Below are 21,378 nucleotides of genomic sequence, written 5' to 3'. Positions count from 1 at the left end.
AGTAGACAAGTTTCCCATATTATACTCCACCTGCCAGATTTTTGCCCACTCACTTCACCTATCTATATCGCTTTGCAGGCTCCGCAATGCTCTTCACAACTTCCTCTCCTCCCTACCTTTGTGCCATCAGCAAGTTTAGCAACCATACATTTGCTCCCTTCATCCAAATCATTGATATAGATTGTAAATATTGAGGCCCCTGCACTGATCCCTGTGACAATCCACTTATTACAACTTATCAACCTGAAACTGACCCATTTATCCCTACTCTGTTAGCTTACCAGTCCTCTATCCATATGTTACCCCCTACACCATGAGCTCTTATTTTGTGTAGTTACTTTTGATGTGGCCCCTTGTCAAATGCCTTCTGGAAATCCAAATACACCACATCTACAGGTTCCCCTTTATCCACGTTGCTTGTTACTTCTTCAAAGAATGCTTATAGACTAGTCAAACCCTTTCCTTTCACAAAACCATGTTGACTCTGCTTGATTGCATCGAGATTTTCTAAGTGCCCTGCTATAACCTCCGCAATGATAGATCCAGCATTTTCTCAATGAAAATGTTAAGGTAATTGGCCTGTAGTTTCCTGCTTTCTGTCCCTCTTCTTTGTTGAAAAGAGGAGTTACGTTTTTATTTTCCAATCTGACGGAACCTTTCCAGAATCTAGGGAATTTTGGAAAATTAAAACCAATGCATCTACCATCTCATCAGCAATTTCTTTTAAAAGCCTACAATGAAGTCCATCAGGACCTGGGGACTTGTCTGCTTTTAGTTCTAATAATTTTCTCAGTACCCTTTCCCTGGTGATTGTAAATGTTTTAAGTTCCTCCCTCCGTTTCACCTCTTAATTTACACTTATTTTTGAGATGTTATTTGTGTCTTCTACAGTGAAGACTTATGATCCCCCAGCTGAGGTTACCCCTGGACAAGCCTGATTCCAGAGTGGAACCCAGCTTGATAGATCCTAACCTTTAATTTGTTTGTTTAACTATGTGGAGAGGGGCTACTGAACAGAGCTACAGGAGTCAGCTGATGAACTTTTAACAAAACATAAAACATTTATTTAACAAGAAAAGATGAACTATATTACAATACTCCTTCACCCACAACTATACCTTTACAGATATATTCAGATTTGTAAGGATAACACAAGTTACAAAGCTATCTTATACTCTGATGTTCACAGTAAGTACATTCTGTGTAAACCAATAGGCACCCTGTGGTCAGACACACCACCCTCTGAAACCAAGTGACAGATACCACCTCAGCCAGATGCTATGGATCCCTCCTCAACTCCCTCAGATGCTTGTTATACGGTGAGCCAACCAACCTCACTGAACTCCGTTTTTCACACAAGGGTTTCAAACCTCCACTTTTCAAGAACTCGCAATGGAATCTTCTCCCTTTAGATTTGACTATTCCAATGCCCTCCTGGGTGTCCTGCCAACTTCCACTCTCCAGAAAGTTGAGCTTATCTAAAACACGACTGCATTAAGTCTTATTCACCCATCACCCCAGTGATCCCAGATCTACGTGGGTTCCCAGTCTAGCAATGCCTCAATGTTAAAATTCTCATCCTAATTTTCAAACCCTGCCATTGTCTCACCCCTCCTTATCCCTGGAACCTTCTGCAACCCCACAACCCTCTTGAGGTCTCTGCACCCCTCTGACTTTCACCTCTTGCACATCCCCAATTTTAATCAGTCCACCATTAAGCCCTAACCTAAACTCTGGAATTCCTTCCCTAAACCTCTCTGCCTCTTCCCTCTTTTTAAGATACTCCTTAAAATGTGCCTCTTTGACCAAGCTTTCAGTCATCGGGCCTAATGTCTCCTTATGAGGCTCAGAGTCAAATTTTAACTGAGACTGCTCCTGTGAAGCATCTTGAGATGTTTTACAGCATTTAAGGTACTATATAAATGCAAGCTTTTGTTGTTGTTGATAGATATTGCCCAAGACACGTAGGAAACCTCTTTCTCAGCCTCAAGATTGTACCATGGAGTTATTTCTTTTGAAGTACACCCGAGAGAGCAGATGTGGGGCCCTGTGTTTAATGTCTCATGTGAAAGAAGGCACCTCTGCAGCACTGGAGTGTCAGTCCACATGGATTTTATTGTGCTCCAGTCTCTGGAGTGGGAATTGAACCCAGAACCTTTAGACTCAGAGTGCTACCTCTGAGTCACAACTAATGCCAGAAAATGGTTACTTTGGTTGAAGTGTTGATGGCTTAGGCCTGACTGTGATGCCCAATAAAGATTAAACGGCCTGGGGTTGTAGGTGAAGAATGGGTTGGGTGAGATTCTGGAAAGGAGTCTCTCTTTGTGAGGGAAGAATGTGTGAGGAATTGCATGTCTGGGAAGCAAGTGAAGGAGCAACAGTTCAGTATAGTTTTTGTTTCAGTCTAATTTGTTAAAAAGCCTAGTCTGTAACTGTGGCTATGATACACGGTCCACGCTAACTGAATTCCTCATACTTATGCCTTTGCTTGCCTGGGGCGATGGTCGGGAAAGGGGACAGGAAAAGGGAAGGCATGTGATTTATTCCTCTCATCTGACCAGAGAAAACGGGGAGAGGTTTTACGGCGTTTTCCTGGTATGATGTTGGCTCTCTGCCTACCCCTGCTGGTTAGATGATGGAATAGAACTCGGAGGCAGAACAAAACTACAGGTTCCAGTAGCTCATGGGAGGCCTCAGTCTGTGTAACCGATTCTCTCTTCTCAAATGGAGAGAGATGCCTATTATCCCTCGCGGACAAGAAGGCATAACCTTAAAAATTAGCTTGATGCCAAGAAACAGTTCTTCACACAAAGGGTCGTGGACATCTGGAACTCTTTCCCCAAAATGCTTTTGAGGCCAGAGGTCAATTGAAAATTTCAAAATTGAGATTGATTGATTTTTATTGAACAAGGGTATTAAGGGTTACAGAATCAAGGTGGGCAGACAGAGTTAAGATGCAGATTAGCCATGATTTTAATGGAATGGGTTAAGGGCTGAATGATATTTTCTTATGTTCCGATGATCTTGCAATGTTATCAGTTAACACTTGCAATATAAATCTACACATACACGGTCTTTATTATGTAATTATAATCTAAAAGCTGGTATTTTTACTGTAGGAACTGCATTCCTAGCCAGCCAACTCGTATACAATTGTCAATTGGTATGTAGCAGAGTGTCTGTTATACACACGCAGTTTGCAGTTGTTGAACGAGTGAAAAAACAGCCAGTGTACAGTACTGCAGTGTGTGTTGTCTGAGCATGTGTGTTAACATCAGGTTATAGACACACTGAAGTTAATTGAATGGGTGTGCATTTGCCTTTGAGGTGTTTCTATGGAAACTGTTGATGTCCTGAGAATTTGGCCTATTGAGAGTGGAACATTAATTTATTCCATGTGAGAGCATCACCTTGTGGAATGGGGTGGAAAAGCATGTTCAGGAAATAAGTGAGGTTTCGATGTGTTTTTTGGATTCATGTCAAGGGATGTGGGTGTTGCTGGCAAGGGTGGCATTTAGTGCCCCAATTGCCCTTGAGAAGGTGGTGGTAAGCCACCTTCTTGAATATAACTGAATGGTTTGCTGGGCCATTTAAGAAGGCAACCACGTTGCTGTGGGTCTGGAGTCACATGTAGGCCAGGCTAGGTAAGGGCAGTAGATTTCCTTCCTGAGAGGGCGTTAGTGACAATGTGTTGGTTATCTGGTCACCACTACTGATTTATTAAGTAATTGAATTTAAATTCCCCAGCTGCTGTCCCTAGATTACTTTTACGTACATGTTGTAGCCTGGAGCCAAGGATAGCGATAGTGGAGGCTCCAATGTTCTTCCCATCACATGGCTGACCAGGAACCTCTCCTGTTCTTACCATCCCGTCATTGGCTAGTGTTGGAAGGATTTGCAGGTTGATAATCAACCTGTTTGGCCACATTATGACTGCATCTTTCTTGGCCACTCAAGCCCTGGATGGGACTCGAACCCGGAGCTTCTGGCTCAGATGCAGGGATGCTACCCACTGTGTCACAAGATCACCTCTTCCCCTTAAGTACACCTATGCTGTCCTCCTCTTGGTGTTAAGTTCTATAGTTTCACCACTCTGGGTAAATAATTCCTCATTGGATTTATATTTAACTGTTATTATAATATACAATTCTAGCCCTGACTCCTGATCTCCCCATTTTCACTACTTTCTGATCAAACCCTTTAATAATGTTAAAGATCTATTAGGTTTTCCCACAGCCCTCCTGTTTCTAAAGATAAGAGCTCCAGCCTGCTCAGTCTTTCCTGTTACATGGTCCCCATTTGTTAACATTCATGGGCACTCGGTTCTATGACACAGGAGTAGAGTCCACCACTAGGGTTAACCACATATTTAAAGCAGGTTAACGAAGTGACTGTTTCACTCCCCCAGAGCGATGAGCTACAACCATGATTTGTTTCTAACGTGTAAATTTTTAAAAAAACATTTTTTTTGCCATCAGATAAAATATCATGAAGAATTTGAGAAAAGCAAAGGCACCTCTGCTGCAGCTTGTGAACGAAGGCACTCGAATGATATTCCGCAATACAACGTCCAGCCTGAGAAGCATCGAGGTGAGCTGCCCAGCACACACGATCGCAAACTAAAGACGGGTGAGGAAGACCAGCCAGTCAATCTTTGGTTCTAAGTATGACCACCGGTAACAAGCACCAGCCCCCGGTCCCTAACACATTAAAACATCTCGCAGTGGGTTTTTGCATCTGCTGCCCTATCAAGAGGTCCACTAACAAAACTCTTACCACTCTTAGCTTTGAAATTGTCAATTGGGTTGACCACTCATTGTCTGAAGACCTTCCCAATGTCAATCCTGCACTTGTCTTTCACTAATTTGTATCCTTGTCCAATTGTCACTATAATTTGAATTAGTGCTCCAAATTAACCCTTTCTACACTCTTTACCAAATTGTGTATCACATTAGAATCCCATCTTTAGTTAGCAAGGTTGATTTGGTCCTGTTTTTTCTGTTCTAATTCTTCCTGTCTGGTCTTGTTTGGTTTATTGGGTATGGAAGATTGTAAAGGAATATTTTAACTCCCTGTCAAATCTCCCCTTAACCTGCCCTGCCCAAGGAGATCAACCCCAACCTCTCTGCACCTGAAGTCATCAACCCAGCCACCATTCTGGTAAATCCCTCCTGCAACTTCCTTGATATCCAAGCCATGACATCCATCCTAAAGTTTTTAAAATAAATAACTAGTTGACTGGAGCAGCAGTTGTCTAGCTAGGTAGGTCTTCATACAGTAGGGATGTGATCAAACACACACGCACACACCTGATGATTCAAAGTGAAATTCTAGCTCTACCTCTTTTATTCCAACCACAACCCCTGTCACCCTGACCATGATTTGCTGACTCTATGGTGCTTTATGTGCAGCACCACAAAAGGGGAGCTATGGTTTTGCTGCATGGTGTGTATCCTGTACCATTGCAAATGGCCAGCATTTGTAACTCGACATGTCTTCAATTTCCACCCCCATCTCCAAATTTCTTAAATTTGCATCCTCCCCCCACCCTTAGGCCTTGCATTTCTTCCATATTTCCATTCATTTCCTTTCCCAAATCATATTCATTGTTCTACTTATTCAGTGTTCCGAGTGTGAGCGGTGTTAATTAACTCCAGTCTATTCATTTCCAGCATTGGCCTCTGTGGATGCTGGCATGAAGTTGGGAGGGGGTGAGTGGATGGTTGGTGTGAGGTTGGGAGGGGGTGAGTGGATGGCTGGTGTGAGGTCGGGAGGGGGTAGGTGGATGGCTGGTGTGAGGTTGGGGGTGGGGGGTGAGCAGATGGCTGGTGTGAGGTTGGGAGGGGGTGAGCGGATGGCTGGTGAGAGGTTGGGAGGGGGTGAGTGGATGGCTGGCGTGAAGTTGCAGGGGTGGGGGTGAGTGGATGGCTGGTGTGAGGTTGGGAGGGGGTGAGTGGATGGCTGGCGTGAGGTTGCAGGGGTGGGGGTGAGTGGACGGCTGGTGTGATGTTGGGAGGGGGTGAGCGGATGGCTGGTGTGAGGTTGGGAGGGGGTGAGTGGATGGCTGGTGTGAGGTTGGGGGTGGGGGGTGAGCGGATGGCTGGTGTGAGGTTGGGAGGGGGTGAGCGGATGGCTGGTGAGAGGTTGGGAGGGGGTGAGTGGATGGCTGGCGTGAAGTTGCAGGGGTGGGGGTGAGTGGATGGCTGGTGTGAGGTTGGGAGGGGGTGAGTGGATGGCTGGCGTGAGGTTGCAGGGGTGGGGGTGAGTGGACGGCTGGCGTGAGGTTGGGGGTGGGGGGTGAGTGGACGGCTGGCGTGAGGTTGGGGGTGGGGGGTGAGTGGACGGCTGGCGTGAGGTTGGAGGTGGGGGGTGAGCGGATGGCTGGTGTGAGGTTGGGAGGGGGTGAGCGGATGGCTGGTGAGAGGTTGGGAGGGGGTGAGTGGATGGCTGGCGTGAGGTTGCAGGGGTGGGGGTTAGTGGACGGCTGGCGTGAGGTTGGGGGTGGGGGGTGAGTGGATGGCTGGTGTGAGGTTGGGAGGGGGTGAGCGGATGGCTGGTGAGAGGTTGCAGGGGTGGGGGTGAGTGGATGGCTGGTGTGAGGTTGGGGGTGGGGGGTGAGTGGATGGCTGGCGTGAGGTTGGGGGTGGGGGGTAAGTGGATGGCTGGTGTTGTGCAGTTTGGTTGAAATGCAGTTGCCAAGGTCTCCACCTCCAATGAAGGGAAACTGAGAGAACCATATCAACACAATGTGATTGAACATGTTAAAAGGGACTTCCATGAAAAAGCAGCTGTGACAATATTTTCCCTCTGGCTTGCATTCATAAAATCCACCAGAGTCTGGTCACCTCACTGCGATGCAAGAAAAGTTCTTCCAAACTTGGTGGGGGTTTGGGGAGGGGGGGGGGGTGGGGTGGGGGGGGGGGGTGGGGGGGGTGGGGGGGGGGGGGTGGGGGGGTGGGGAATGAAATTCTGGAACCATAGGGAAGATTTACAAATTCATGCGGGAAGAACATAGAGGCCATTTGGGTGTCTTGACCCTTGTGCTTTGGGAAAAATTCTAAATTTTCTTTCGTGAGCTGTCCCTTTAAGTCCAAAGTGAAACTAAGATAATTCTGGAACGTGAGGCTAATTGGACTTCTTGGATATGACATCATTAGATTTTGAGAAGTTAACCTCTGGCTGGGGTTGCTATGGAACTGAAGCAAAGGATAAATAGACAGTTAATTGGGATATTGAATTACAGCTTGGGTTCTACAAAGGGTGTAGGACAAAGTTACAGAAAACAAAGACACAGACGCAGATCCTGGTGAAGAAGCAGGGAGAAGTTTCTTGAGAATAGGACAGGGACTGTGATGCTGTGGAACACTTTCTCGTGTTGAATCACCTCTTCAAAATTTAGAGACAAAGGCCACATTTTCAATGCTTCATTTTGAAGCCTTTGCTACAATGATGCAAGTTGTCCCCAAACCCTGTTTAATTCTCTTGCCTTTCTTCAGGTTACCAGCAACATCAGGAGCCCCAATCCCAAGACTACACTCCGCCCGCTGCACCATGTGCCCCACCTCCCTCAACAGGGGTAAGTTCTTAACTTGTTTGAGCCCTCTAACTGTTCTGTGGGAAAGAAACAACTTGCATTTCTATAGCACCTTGCACCAAAGTTCAGCCCAGTCAATCGACAGCTATTGTAATGTTGGAAATGCAGCTGCCAATTTTCCCCTTAGCAAGATCCCACAAAGAGCGATGAGATAAAGAAGCAGATACCTGTTCTTGTGATGGCTGAGGGATAAATATTGACCAGAATACTGGGAAGAACACCCCTGCTGTTTTTTGAAATGGTGTCATGAGATCTTTCTCATCCACCTGAATGGGTGAATGGGGGCTGGGTTCAATGTCTCATCTGAAAGACGGCACCTCTGACAGTGAAGCATGACTGCACTGGAAATGTTAACCTGGATTAACAGATGCACAGAAGCAGCAGTGTGTACCATATGCAAGAAGCAATTGAGCAAGACCCCTTTGACAGCAGCTTCCAAATCCACCACCTCTACCACCTAGAAGGACAAAGGCAGCAAATGCATGGGAACACCCACACCAAGTCACACACCATCCTGACTTGGAAATATATCGCCGTTCCTTCACTGCCGCTGGATCAAAGTCCTGGAACTCCCTCCCTAACAGCACCGTCGGTGTACCTACACCACATGGACTGCAGTGGCTCAAGAAGATGGCTCACCACCACCTTCTCAAGGGCAATTAAGGATGGGCAAAAAATGCTGACTTAGCCAGCGATGCTCCCGCCCCATTGAAATAATATAAAAAAATGTCCTCCAGTCTCCAGAATGGGACTTGAACCCACAACCTTCCCATTCAGAGGTAAGAATGTTACGCCATGAGCTGTGGATGTTTACTTGAAGCACATGAAGAATGGTCATTTAGTGAGGGTCCAGATGGTTAACTTCACTCAAGGAACTGTAATGGGGGGGTGGGCAATGTGTGTGCGATGGCGGGTGGGGAGCTAAACGACTCCTTTGATAATCTCTCTCTCTTATCCTGTCTTGTTTGGTAGAAGCGATTTAGAGCTGTGTACGATTATGCAGCAGCTGACGACGATGAGATCTCATTCTTAGATGGCGACTTAATTGTTGATGTACAACAGATTGACGAGGGATGGATGTACGGCACCGTGGAGAGAACAGGCGACACTGGCATGCTGCCAGCTAACTACGTAGAAGCGGTGTAATGGAGCCCAGATCAACGCCTGCTTATGCTTTGGTTATATATATTATAAATAAATTACGTATGGATCCCAACAGTAATTTGACAAAAATATTAGGTAAAAACAATAATGTATTAAATTGTGGTTCCGATTACATAACATAGCTATTTCCATTTCTCTGATCTTAGTATTACTGGAACACAGTCAAAATTTTCTTTGGCTTAACTATCCTGAAGAGGGAAAGCTAGTCAGCTGTTGAAGCTTTTCACTGCTCTGCATTGCCCAATTCCCCCTTTTTTTTAAAAAAATAATCTGACCCTTTGCAGATCTTTAATTTGAAATTCTTGGTTCTGGATTACCGTTCTTGATGATTGAATTGGATAATCTCAGATTAAGCCTCTTTTAGTCACACCTATCCTAGTTACACTGAAGCATGGTTTTTCTCGCTTGTAAATTGCTGAAATAACTCGAGGTAGACCAGGACCAAAATACAGGATTGTTCTCTCGGATGGAAGGAGAGCTTGAATAAAGTTTGTCAAAAATCCTGTTTGATTCTTCAGCTCTAAACCGAGAGCAAGAGACACAGACGCACACACCACATGGAGAGACACAGACGCACACACCACATGGAGAGACACAGATGCAGACACCACATGGAGAGACACAGACGCACACACCACATGGAGAGACACAGATGCAGACACCACATGGAGAGACACAGATGCACATAACACACAGAGACACAGACACACACACACCACATGGAGAGACACAGATGCACATAACACACAGAGACACAGACACAATACACACACAGACAACACAGAAAAACACACAACTCAGAGAGACACAGACACACAGGTGCACATAGAGAGAGAGAATCACAGACACACAGATAACAGGAAGACTGGATTTCCAGTGTTCTAAATGCTATCTTTTTTTTTTACCTCATTCTTAATGTGTTAACCTAGTGAGTGAGTGTAGGGACATTATTTGACTGTGTGCGAAGTATCACAGCCAAATTGTTCAATGGAACTTGTCCACAATTCTTGTAAAACCAGAAATCTCAATGTATTGTCTCCTACAGATAGTGGACTCTTTTGGCTCTTGTAATTTGTAGGGGAAGTGAAGCAAGCAGGTTGGAACAAAAAGCCTCCATAACTCTCCTTTTCCTCAAAAATGGCAGTGAATATTATGGACTGGGTGACTGACATCAGAAGTTCAATTGCTCCATGGAATTGGAGAAGTGGATGAAACCTGCTGCCAATCATCCCCCCTCCCCCATCCTAAACCCGACTGTGTGAAAAATCAGTCTTTGTTACACTCAACTGGTGTAACATTTTGCAATTACAAAATTGGTGTTCCAATAAAACCTGAGCTGGAAGAAAGATATTTGTCCCATTCAATATGTTTGCAAGATCAGTGATGCAACCTTTGGCTGTTCATCCAACATCTGCCACTCATTTCAAAACTATGCTGGAGCTTCTCATTAGTGACATCTGCAAACTCGATCTAATTTGCTATGTTTTTGTCCCATTTTGAAAATCAGATTTTGAAGCATTTTATGCCATTGAAATGAAACTATGAAAGGCCCAAGTTGGCTACAATATGCAACTTGAAGAGAGATGGAAAGAAAATGGTTAGTCTAACAGGGATTAATGCATGTTGCTTTTGAATCATTGCTGTGTTAACTTATAATACTTGGGGCTTTAGTGAGATTGAATCAGTTTGCCATAGAAAAGGTTGCCTGAACAACATTTTATCATTCCTATCAAGTAAAGTTGTGCTGACAATGGAGACCTGTCTCCAAGCAACTCCCTCCACCACCTGGGTAATGAGCCATTGGGAACTAGTCTGGGATGTCTTTACACACACTCGCTGTATCTCATTCAGAGACATGAAGAGAGCAGCAGCGCAGCGCCTATCTTGCTGTGCCCATGTATATGTCCATTTATGAACTCGGGTGCCAGAAGTGCACCAGCTGCCCTCAGTGGTACCACTATTTCTTAAAAGGTGTCAACAAGTCATTAATTTGTAAGTTGGCTGCTTTGACTGGCATTATACTAATTAATTGATCAATTCCTACTTTTGGTCGTGAACATGATGTTGATGGGTTGATTAAATCTCTCAGAAGATTGTATTGTATCATCCAAAGCTCTGTCTAACAGCTTTCTGCTGTTATGTTCTATAGCAAACTGCCCAGCATCCTTAGAAAGCATTGTAAATCCCCGGAGCATTTTGAGTTGGAAGCTGGGTTTATTTTGACTGTTTATAGTGAAATAAATATGAGACGGTTGTGCTCCACTGAATAGAATATTGCATTGACTAATGTTGGAACAGTCTTCAATCAGGTGCCAGTCTTTAATCTAGACCGTGCACCACAAGTACAGAAATATTTTGTAGCAATTGGATAATTGTGTAGAGGGGTGCTACTTATGTTTCTGGCTCTAAAAACAGCAAAAGCAATGGAATCTTTACGTGAAATGGCCTAGTCTTTACATAACTGGTTAACTGATATGCTGGTAAAGTTCAGGCAGCTAAGCTAGCGGCCCACTGAAGATATGTACATAAGCACAAATGTGTAGACATTGCGTGCCAATATTAATGACTCTTTCAACATTCCATGGAATCAGTACATTAACTGCTTAGTCTTAACACGCTATTTAATTTGAAATTCGCAGTTGTTATCGCTAATGAATTGGTAGAAAAATTGTGTTTTTATACACCATGCTTATGTTCAGCTTAGAGCTTTTGCTAAAGATGTTATTGAGTTACCCAAGCACCCGCAAAAAGGAAGTATCTGGAATTAGCTTTGGTCTCTGGGTGGCTGGTTTAAAATGAGGCTGAATGCAAGGGGAGCAACTGTGTTTAAGCTGCAGTTCCATTGATAGGTGTTGGTTTGTTGAATTTGAGGGAGGGGGATAAGGTTAAAGGTATTTCGCTGTGAAGTACTCTGGGTTATCCCCAGCCACAGCATATGTCTCAGCAACCCCATCCCTCACACAGCAGCTTACAAGAAGTGGGGTTCATCAGCAAAGGGAATGTCCTCTATTCGTCTTAAATCACCTGGGCTGAGAAAGTGCCATTGATTTGTGTGACATTTTGCATCACCAACCATACAACGTGCAGGATGTTTAAAAAGGAGTTGTTGCAAGAATTTGATGATTGATTGATTAATTAATTAATTAATTAATTGGGAATTAAGAGGATGGTTGGAAATAAAAGGTGGTATTAAAGATATATATAAGTAATTGCATAAAATACTGGATATCTGTGATTCAGATGAAGCATGTCTTGGCATTTCTGAATTCTTCATTACAATGCTTGCAATTTTTAGGAAAAAATGTATTTTTGGCATGATTCTTATATGACAGATTGTCAATAAACTAAATGATGGTAAATAATATGGGACAATAGTGCGGAATTTATTTATCTAGAAATGTGTTTTCTTATTGGAACTATTAATCTGTTCAGTTTATGGAAAAATCTATTATTCCTCCGGAAGGAAGAACTTGCATTTATATAGTGTCTTGCATCACATCAGAGGATCCCAAAATGCTTTACAACCAATGAAGTACCTTCTTCAATGTGCAGTTATTCTTGTAACATAGGAATTGCAGCAGCCAATTTGTGCACAAAAAGCAATCAGATAACAACCAATTAAACTTTTAAACAATTAAGGGAATAAGTATTGGCTAGAACAGAGGGCTGAACTGCCCTGTTCTTTGAAATAGTGCCAAGCAATCTCTTATGGTCACCTGAGAATGCACATGATCCCTTGTTTAATGCATTGTCAGAAAGATTGAGACATTAGAATTGAAGAAGTATCATTTTAATTAGGATTATATACAATTTATGGGGTTTGGAGAATTTCAGTAAGGTAATTGTGAACTTAATAAGTTCACCTCTGATCCCTTGAGCCAGAGAAAACGTCCAGCAGGTACAATTTGCTTTGTCTCTTTAAATCTGGGCTGTTTCTGAAGGGTGAGAATTTTAGATTGCAACACGACAATGCAGTTTATCACTGGAGTTTGATGTTGTGAACAATTCGATGTGATGAATTAAGAATATCACACGGGAAGTTCATCATCTTCACCAGACAGAGATGAGGGAGACCTTTTGAGCTCATCCGAGCTCAACCAACAGAAACACTCTACATACCTGGATCGCAACATCCGATTGGTCCTTAACTGGTGCAAGGATTTTTCACACCCCTGGCATCATTCTATAAGTAGGTGCTCATAGCTGTTCGAATTTGTCTTTTGCCTATTTGAACCTGTGCCCAGTGTCTTAGCTGAATTGATCCAAAATCATCTATTTATAAAATCATCTAATTAAAGAAGCACCACTGAGGTCTTCTCACGTAACTTTTAAAGTTGAAAAGTCCTTTCCAGCCTTCTAACTTAGTCTTTGGCTATTGGTGCTCATTCATTAACTATGCCTGGTTTAATAAAGAAAAGCTTGTATTTCACAGTCCAGGGCTTTCACAAAAAAGTGCTGACTCAACTGGAAATCTGAAATAGAAAGAAAAGGTACTGGAATACTCAGCAGGTCTGGCAGCACATGTGGAGAAACAGTTACTGTTTCAGGTCAAAGATTAGGTTCTGATGTAGAATAATTGAGCTAAAACATGAATCGATCCTCTCTCCACAGACGCTGCATGACTTGCAAAGTACTTTTGAGCTGTAATCACTGTTGTGATATAGGAAACATGGCAGTGATTTGTGCGCAATAAGCTCCCACAATCAGTAATGTGAAAATGACCAGATTTTTTTTAATGTTGTTGTTTGAGGGATTAAATATTTGCAGGTCATGGGGAGAACTTGCCTGCTCCTCTTCAAAATAGTGCATGGAATATTTTACATCCACTGAGAGAAACTGTGCCTCTGTTTAAATGTGTCATATGAAAGACAGCACCACTGACAGTGCAGCACTCCCTTTGTACTGCACTGCAGTGTCAATCTAGAAGGCAGCAAGATTCCACAGCTCACTTCCTCTCAACTCCAGGCTCTGATCTGAAACTGAGAAAATTTTCTGCATCAGGAAAAACCCTTTTAAGTAAATTAATAGAAGGTTTTTTTAAAAAAAATCACAATTCTCTGAATCAATTCACTTCAGCCAGAGAGTAACAATACTGGTACTGGGGTGTGGGTTGGGGAAAGAATGATGGGGAGCTGTTCCGTGGGTATGGGTGCTGAAGTGGTCAGTTGCCAAAACTACCACGTTGGTAGCTGGGTCAATGTGTATGCTGCAATACAAACTTAATTCAATAGTACATCTGTCAATGTGATAACATTATGGCAATGTCCCCTCTAAGCAAGATTACTGGGATGGTGGGATGCTACAGTTAGCCCCAGCACACTGGGTTTTGGGGAGGGGGGAATCATCCTCGATGTTGATCCTGATCAATATTCTGTGATAGTTGTTGGAAAGTGGCTTGTGTGGATGTTGAGTGAGTAGACTGAGCTTCCACTGACATCTTTTAGTGCTGTGCATCATCCGAAGTTATGTGTTGGCCTTGTGCATTATGTGAATTGGGCAGGGTTGTCACTGTGCATTATCTGACCTTGGGAGTGTTGACCTGTGAATCATCCGAACTCAAGTAATGATAAGTGGATGAATTAAAATTAAATAAATAGTCTTCCTCGCCTGTACATACCATGTGATTTTATGGGACTTATGATCATATTGGGTGTCTGTTATTTGCATCATTTACTACTTTGTTTTTTATGTCTATAACTCCTTCCTGTTTTCCTCCTCTCCCCTCCTCAACTGAAGCTGCTGACTCCTGTTCAGGTTCAATCCCACAGGAGCTGACAGCCCTCCTGTATTACTGCCCATATCTGTGTTTCAACACAGTGTGTAAGAGGCTGTTTGACTCTGTGGGTGCCACCAAAAGTAACAACTTGCATTTATATTGTGCCTTTAACATAGTGAATGACCCAAGGTGCTTCACAACAGCATAATCGGGCTGGTATTGGCACTGAGGCAAAGAAGGAGATATTTAGATTGGCCAAGCTGCTGCTTACCAAAGAGGGAGGCTTTCAGGAGCACCTTAAAGGAAAGAGAGGTGGGGAGGTTTAGGGAGGGAATGCCAGAGCTTAGAGCCTAAATAGCTGAAGATGAGGCTCCTTAGACAGCATCTTCCAAACCCACGACCAATACCATCTGAAAGATAAGGGTAGCAGATACATGGGAACACCACCATCTGGAAGTTCCCCTCCAAGACACTCACCATCCTGACTTGGCAATGTATCACCATTCCTTCACTGTCGCTGGGTCAAAATCCTGGAACGCCCTTCCTAACAGCACTGGGTGTACCTATGCCACATGGACTGCAGTGGCTTAAGAAGGCAGCTCACCACCACCTTCTCAAGGGAAATTAGGGATGGGCATAGCCAACGAAGCCCACATTCCTTGAACAAATTTTAAAAAAAAGGAAGTGGTGGAGGCATAAGAGGTTAGGATTGGAAGAACAGAGACACAGCCCAGTCTGGTCCTGTATTCCTCCTACATTCCCCACCCCACCCCCCCACTTCTTAGGCTGTCCCTTGGGATCACATATAACTTGCTTCCACTCTGGTTTGATGGGTTCTGAGGTGGCTGATAAGTCCACTGCATGAGCTGCAGACTCTGCCGCACGCAGGATGGGGTGATACTGGAGGATTGGGTAGATGGGTTGTTTGGAGGCGCGTGCGTTCCCTCCAATGTCTCGACTTCACCTCTGCATGTCCCCTACAAATCCTCTCGAAATGTTCCGTGCCTTCCTGAACAAACCACCTCCATTTTGGGCGGTCACAAGCCAAGGACTCCCATGAGTCAGCGATTACATTTGTCGTCTTCAGGGATGCTTTGAGAACATCCCTAAAAGCTTTCGTGGTCCTCCTGGGAGTCTCCTGCTGCGACCTAGTTCCGAGTAGATCCACACACTAACAGGGATCATGGACATTAATTGAGGGTAGCAACCTTGGCAGATTTCCTCATCAAGGCCATTTCTCAAGGCATAATGCACTTCCCTCCACATGCACTTGGTGTCTCACTGCCTTCCGCAACCCCACCCTCTCCCTTATTCATCTGAAAACGGGTCATTATTGGAAGCCAGTGTATTCACTGTCCTCCTGGTCCCTCTTTCAATCTGTTCACAATGCTGGATGTCTTCCTGCTGATGCTTTTTGCCATTGTGAGTTTAGTGATCCTCTCCTACATCATCTATGTCCTGTGAGAGATGGCAGCAGCTACAACCAAGGGATCTGACAAACCTGGAGTGCGGAGGCTGTTGGAACCGTGAGAGATGGTTGGTATTTCACATTCTCCAACAGGTTTGTGTAAAATATTGTTCAGTAATCATTTCTGCAGATTTTTCAAACAGCTTACGTCAGTGCAAATAAAAATCCTGGAATTGCGAATTGCTTAAAAAAAAAACCTCCGTCTATTTGCAAACAAAAGAGCTTTAAATGCAAAGAAAAATCCTACGATTTTTGTCCCTTTTTTTGAGTCGGGTTTTATTTCGGGCAACAGATTTTGTCTTAAAAGATTTTATTGGAAACAGTGATGTCATCGGCTTTCATTTGTCTTCATTTCGTTCTGGTTTGGACACCTACCAATTTAACCCGGAAACGGGGATTGACAGCTCGGAGAGCTAATTAAAGAATGGACCTGACAACATTCACCCAATAAGCAGAAGTGAGACCTTCAATTCTGGTCCAATCTGCGGGATGTTATAGCTGAGGATTTGCCTCTTGAGTCTTAAAGGTGTAGGCACGTTCCCCTCAGTGCAGAGAGCGATGCCCATTTGGAAAAGTCTCGTTTTGTATATAACTCTTGATTAAAATAAAAACTGAAGAGGCTGGAAAAGCTCAGCATGTCTGGCAGCATCTGTGGAGAGGGAAACAGAGTTAACGTTTCCATAAGACCATAAGACATAGGAGCAGAAATTAGGCCATTCGGCCCATCGAGTCTGCTCCGCCATTCGATCATGGCTGATAAGTTTCTCAACCCCATTCTCCCGCCTTCTCCCCGTAACCTTTGATCCCCTTACCAATCAAGAACCTATCTATCTCGGTCTTAAATACACTCAATGACCTGGTCTCCACAGCCTTCTGTGCAATGAATTCCATAGATTCACCACTCTCTGGCTAAAGAAGTTTCTCCTCATCTCTGTTCTAAAAGGCCTTCCCTTTACTCTGAGGCTGTGCCCTCGGGACCTAGTCTCTCCTACTAATTGAAACATCTTCCCCACGTCCACTCTATCCAGGCCTTTCAGTACTCTGTAAGTTTCAATCAGATCCCCCTCATCTTCCTAAACTCCATCGAGTATAGACCCAGAGTCCTCAAACGTTCCTCATATGTTAAGCCTTTCATTCCTGGGATCATTCTCGTTAACCTCCTCTGGACCCTCTCCAGGGCCAGCACATCCTTCCTGAGATACGGTGTCCAAAATTGCTCACAATATTCTAAATGTGGTCTGACCAGAGCCTTATAAAGCCTCAGCAGCACATCTCTGCTTTTATATTCTAGTCCTCTCGAAATAAATGCCAACATTGCATTTGTCTTCCTAACTACCAACTCAACCTGCAAGTTAACCTTAAGAGAATCCTGGACTAGGACTCCCAAGTCCCTTTGCACTCCAGATTTCTGAATTCTCTCCCCATTTAGAAAATAGTCTATGCCTCTATTCTTCCTACCAAAGTGCATGACCTCACACTTCCCCACGTTGTATTCCATCTGCCACTTCTTTGCCCATTCTCCTAACCTGTCCAAATCCTTCTGCAGCCTCCCCGCCTCCTCAATACTACCTGTCCCTCCACCTATCTTTGTATCATCTGCAAACTTAGCCAGGATGCCCTCAGTTCCTTCATCTAGGTCATTAATGTATAAAGTGAAAAGTTGTGGTCCCAACACTGACCCCTGCGGAACTCCACTAGTCACCGGCCGCCATCCTGAGAAGGACCCCCTTATCCCCACTCTCTGCCTCCTGCCAGACAGCCAATCTTCTATCCATGCTAGTACCTTGCCTCTAACACCATGGGCTCTTATCTTACTGAGCAGCCTCCTGTGTGGCACCTTGTCAAAGGCCTTCTGGAAGTCCAAGTAGATAACATCCATTGGCTCTCCTTTGTCTAACCTACTCGTTACCTCCTCAAAGAATTCTAACAGATTTGTCAGGCCTGACCTCCCCTTGATGAAACCATACTGACTTTGCCCGATTTTACCATGCACTTCCAAGTATTCTGAAATCTTATCCTTAATGATGGACTCTAAAATCTTATCAACGACCGAGGTCAGGCTAATCGGCCTGTAATTTCCCGTCTTTTGCCTCACTCCCTTCTTAAACAGGGGGGTTACATTTGCGATTTTCCAGTCCTCTGGGACCCTCCCTGACTCCAGTGATTCCTGAAAGATCGCCACTAATGCCTCCACTATCACTTCAGCTATCTCCTTCAGAACTCTGGGGTGTAATCCATCTGGTCCAGGTGATTTATCCACCTTCAGACCTTTCAGTTTTCCTAGCACCTTCTCCTTGGTAATGGCCACCATACTCACCTCTGCCCCCTGACTCTCTTGAACTTTGGGGATGTCACTCGTGTCTTTCACTGTGAAGACTGACGCAAAGTACCTATTCAGTTCCTCCGCCATTTCTTTGTTCCCCACTACTACTTCTCCAGCGTCATTTTCCAGCGGCCCAATGTCCACTTTTGCCTCTCTCTTACCCTTTATATACCTAAAAAAATTCTTGCAATCTTCTTTTATATTACTGGCTAGTTTACCCTCATATTTAATCTCCCTCATTTCTTTTTTAGTTGTCCTCTGTTGGTCTTTGTAGGCTTCCCAATCCCCTGGTTTCCCACTGCTCTTCGCCACATTGTATGCTTTCTCTTTAGCTTCTATGCTGTCCCTGACTTCCCTTGTCAGCCATGGTTGCCTCGTCTTCCCTTTAGTATGCTTCTTCTTCCTAGGGATGAATTTTTGCTGTCTCTCCCAAATTACTCCGAGAAACTCCTGCCATTGCTGTTCCACTGTCTTTCCTGCTAGGCTCATCTCCCAGTCAATTCTGGCCAGCTCCTCCCTCATGCCTCTGTAGTTGCCTTTATTCAACTGTAATACTGTTACATCTGATTCCAGCTTTTTCCTCTCAAATTGCAGGGTAAATTCTATCATATTATGGTCACTTCCTCCTAAGGGTTCCTTCACCTTAAGATCCCTTATCAAATCTGCCTCATTACACATTGCTAAATCTAGAATTGCCTGTTCCCTAGTGGGCTCCAACACAAGCTGCTCCAAAAAGCCATCTCGTAGACATTCCACAAATTCCTTTTCTTGGGATCCACTACCAACCTGATTTTCCCAGTCCACCTGCATATTGAAATCCCCCATGATCACTGTAACCTTGCCTTTCTTACACACCTTTTCTATCTCCTGGTGTATCTCGTGCCCCACATCCTGACTACTGTTCGGAGGCCTGTACGTAACTCCCATTATGGTTTTTTTACCTTTGCGGTTCCTCAACTCTACCCACACAGATTCTACATCATCTGACCCTACATCTTTTCTTGCTATCGATTTAATTTCATTTCTTACTAACAAAGCAACCCCACCCTCTCTGCCAACCTGCCTATCTTTTCGATAGGATGTATATCCTTGGATATTTAGCTCCCAATCCTGATCCCCTTGCAGCCATGTCTCCGTAATGCCCACTACATACCTGCCAATTTCAGTCTGCGCCACAAGCTCATTTACCTTATTTCATATACTGCGTGCATTCAGATACAACACCTTCAGTCCTGTATTTCCCGTCCCCCTTCTCATTGTCGTCCCTTTATCTGATGTGCTTGAAGTTAGATTCCTAGCCCTTTCCAAACACTCTGACCTATTTTGTGTTCTGGAGACTTTAATAGCCTCTCCTGGGCTCTCCTTTTCAGTTTTTTCATAATTTTCCATGAAGTTGAATCCACCCCCCCACACGCTAACCTGCTGCTTTGTTTCTCATTAGTCATACTTCTTGGAGTTTTACCCTTCCCTCCCCTCCCACTTTCTAGTTTAAAGTCCTGTTGACCACCCTATTTACCCTTTTCGCTAGAACATTGGTCCCAGATCGGTTCAGGTTTCGAGTCCAACATGACCCTCCTTCAGTTCCAAAACGTTGACTCTGCTGGAACAAAAACAGAAAATGCTGGAAAAGCTCAGCAGGCCTAACAGCATCTGTGGAGAGAGAAACAGAATTAACGTTTTGAGTCTGTATGACCCTTCTTTATACAGACTCGAAACGTTAACTGTCTTTCTCACTGCACTTGCTGTGAGACCTGCTGAGTTTTCCCATCACTTTCCATTTTTATTTCAGATTTCCAGCGTCTGCCAAACATATTTTGCTTTTATTTCAACCTAGTCTATAACCTCCTCACTTACATTCATGACCTCCTTCCCCAGCCACGTACTCTGTCTTGTCCTAGAAAGTATCTGGTGTATTTTTCTCTTTCATGTGCTTCTTCAGCTTTTGCACAGATGATACCCACCCCCCCCTTTTGCATTTTTCAGCTTGCTTTTATTCCTTTCAAACCGCTGAGTCAATCACTTCCCCCTTACCCTCTCAGTCAGCTGCTTTACTTCAGTGTCAGCTGCGGCTTGCCTCTGTCAGAACGTTGTGCGTTCGAATCTCACTCCAGAGACCTCAGAAGCCAAGCTTTTGGTCATCTGCCCTAATATCTCCTTGTGAGGCTCAGTGTCAGATTTTGTTTGATAATGCTCCTGTGAAGTGCCTTGGGATGTTTGCTACATTAAATGTGCTATATAGAAGCACATTGTTGTTTTTGATGGTGGCTGCACACACAATGTCTTGGTGCACCACCTTGGCACAATGATAAATATGGACTATAAATATTTTTTTCTTTATTCTTTCACGGGATGTGGGCATCACTGGCAAAGCCAGCATTTGTCGCCCATCCCTAATTGCCCTTGAACTGCACATCTCAGAGGGTAGTTACGAGTCGACCACATTGCTGTGGGTCTGAAGTCAATTGTAGGCCAGACCGGGCAGATTTCCTTCCCCTAAAGGACATTAGTGAACAAGATGGGTTTTCACAACAATCAATGATAGGCTCATGGTCACCATTACTGAGACTAGCTTTTTAATTCCAGATTTATTAATTGATTTTAAATTCCACCGGCTGCCATGGTTGGATTTGAACCCATGTCCCCAGGACATTAGTCTGGGCCTCCAGTTCCATTATCTAGTGACATTGTGCCACTGTTACGGACAGGAGGATGTTTAGTTTAATCAGCCCTGATTCCTCCTCTCACCACCCGTCCGCAAACAGAAAGGTGTTTTGATTTTGATTTCTCCCTTTACAAGTGGTGGCGTATTTCCCAACCTCTCAGTTTTTGTGCGATCCACTTTTTATTAATAACTGCACAGCAAACTCCAGGCAGGGTTATCTCAGAGGGTTCGTTTATTCTCACACACTCAAAACATAGGTGGGGTGTGTCGCTATGTAGCCTCCTGTGCATTCATACAATAAAAGAGGGGTAGAGAAATAAAGATTTACAGTGCAAAAACCACCAAGCAAAGAATTACTGTTTCACGTGAGTCCAGAGTCCAGAACTGAAGTCCAATGGTGTGTTCCTTCACTGAGGTCGGCAGGTTGAAGATTGATTCTGGATAATTCGCT

General features: G+C 44.2%; 1 protein-coding gene and 1 long non-coding RNA gene across 3 annotated transcripts in view; one reads left to right on the top strand and one right to left on the bottom strand.

The window, feature by feature from the left end:
• lasp1 (LIM and SH3 protein 1) overlaps positions 1 to 9,015 on the top strand; it is a 148,712-nt gene extending 139,697 nt beyond the window's left edge. Inside the window, exons 5-7 of one of the 2 annotated variants that reach the window (XM_078529367.1) lie at positions 4,479 to 4,590; positions 7,497 to 7,576; positions 8,567 to 9,015. In XM_078529367.1, the coding sequence (XP_078385493.1) occupies positions 4,479 to 4,590; positions 7,497 to 7,576; positions 8,567 to 8,740 (366 nt within the window). In that variant the 3' untranslated portion in view covers positions 8,741 to 9,015. Of the gene's footprint in view, positions 1 to 4,478; positions 4,630 to 7,496; positions 7,577 to 8,566 lie in introns of both variants that reach the window. The other variant, XM_078529366.1, reaches the window with a different exon arrangement.
• Positions 9,016 to 9,153: 138 nt separating this feature from the next.
• Positions 9,154 to 9,558, bottom strand: LOC144667846 (uncharacterized). The gene is made up of 2 exons (XR_013573384.1): positions 9,444 to 9,558; positions 9,154 to 9,278 (listed from the first exon to the last, which is right to left on the bottom strand). It is a non-coding gene; the product is annotated as an uncharacterized LOC144667846 (long non-coding RNA).
• Positions 9,559 to 21,378: the final 11,820 nt, after the last annotated feature.

The sequence above is a fragment of the Cetorhinus maximus genome, chromosome 25, assembly GCF_964194155.1.
Source record: "Cetorhinus maximus chromosome 25, sCetMax3.hap1.1, whole genome shotgun sequence".
In the NCBI taxonomy this organism is placed as follows: Eukaryota; Metazoa; Chordata; class Chondrichthyes; order Lamniformes; family Cetorhinidae; genus Cetorhinus; species Cetorhinus maximus.
The sequence above is the reverse complement of the archived record's forward strand: the minus strand, read 5'-3'. Positions and strand labels throughout refer to the sequence as shown.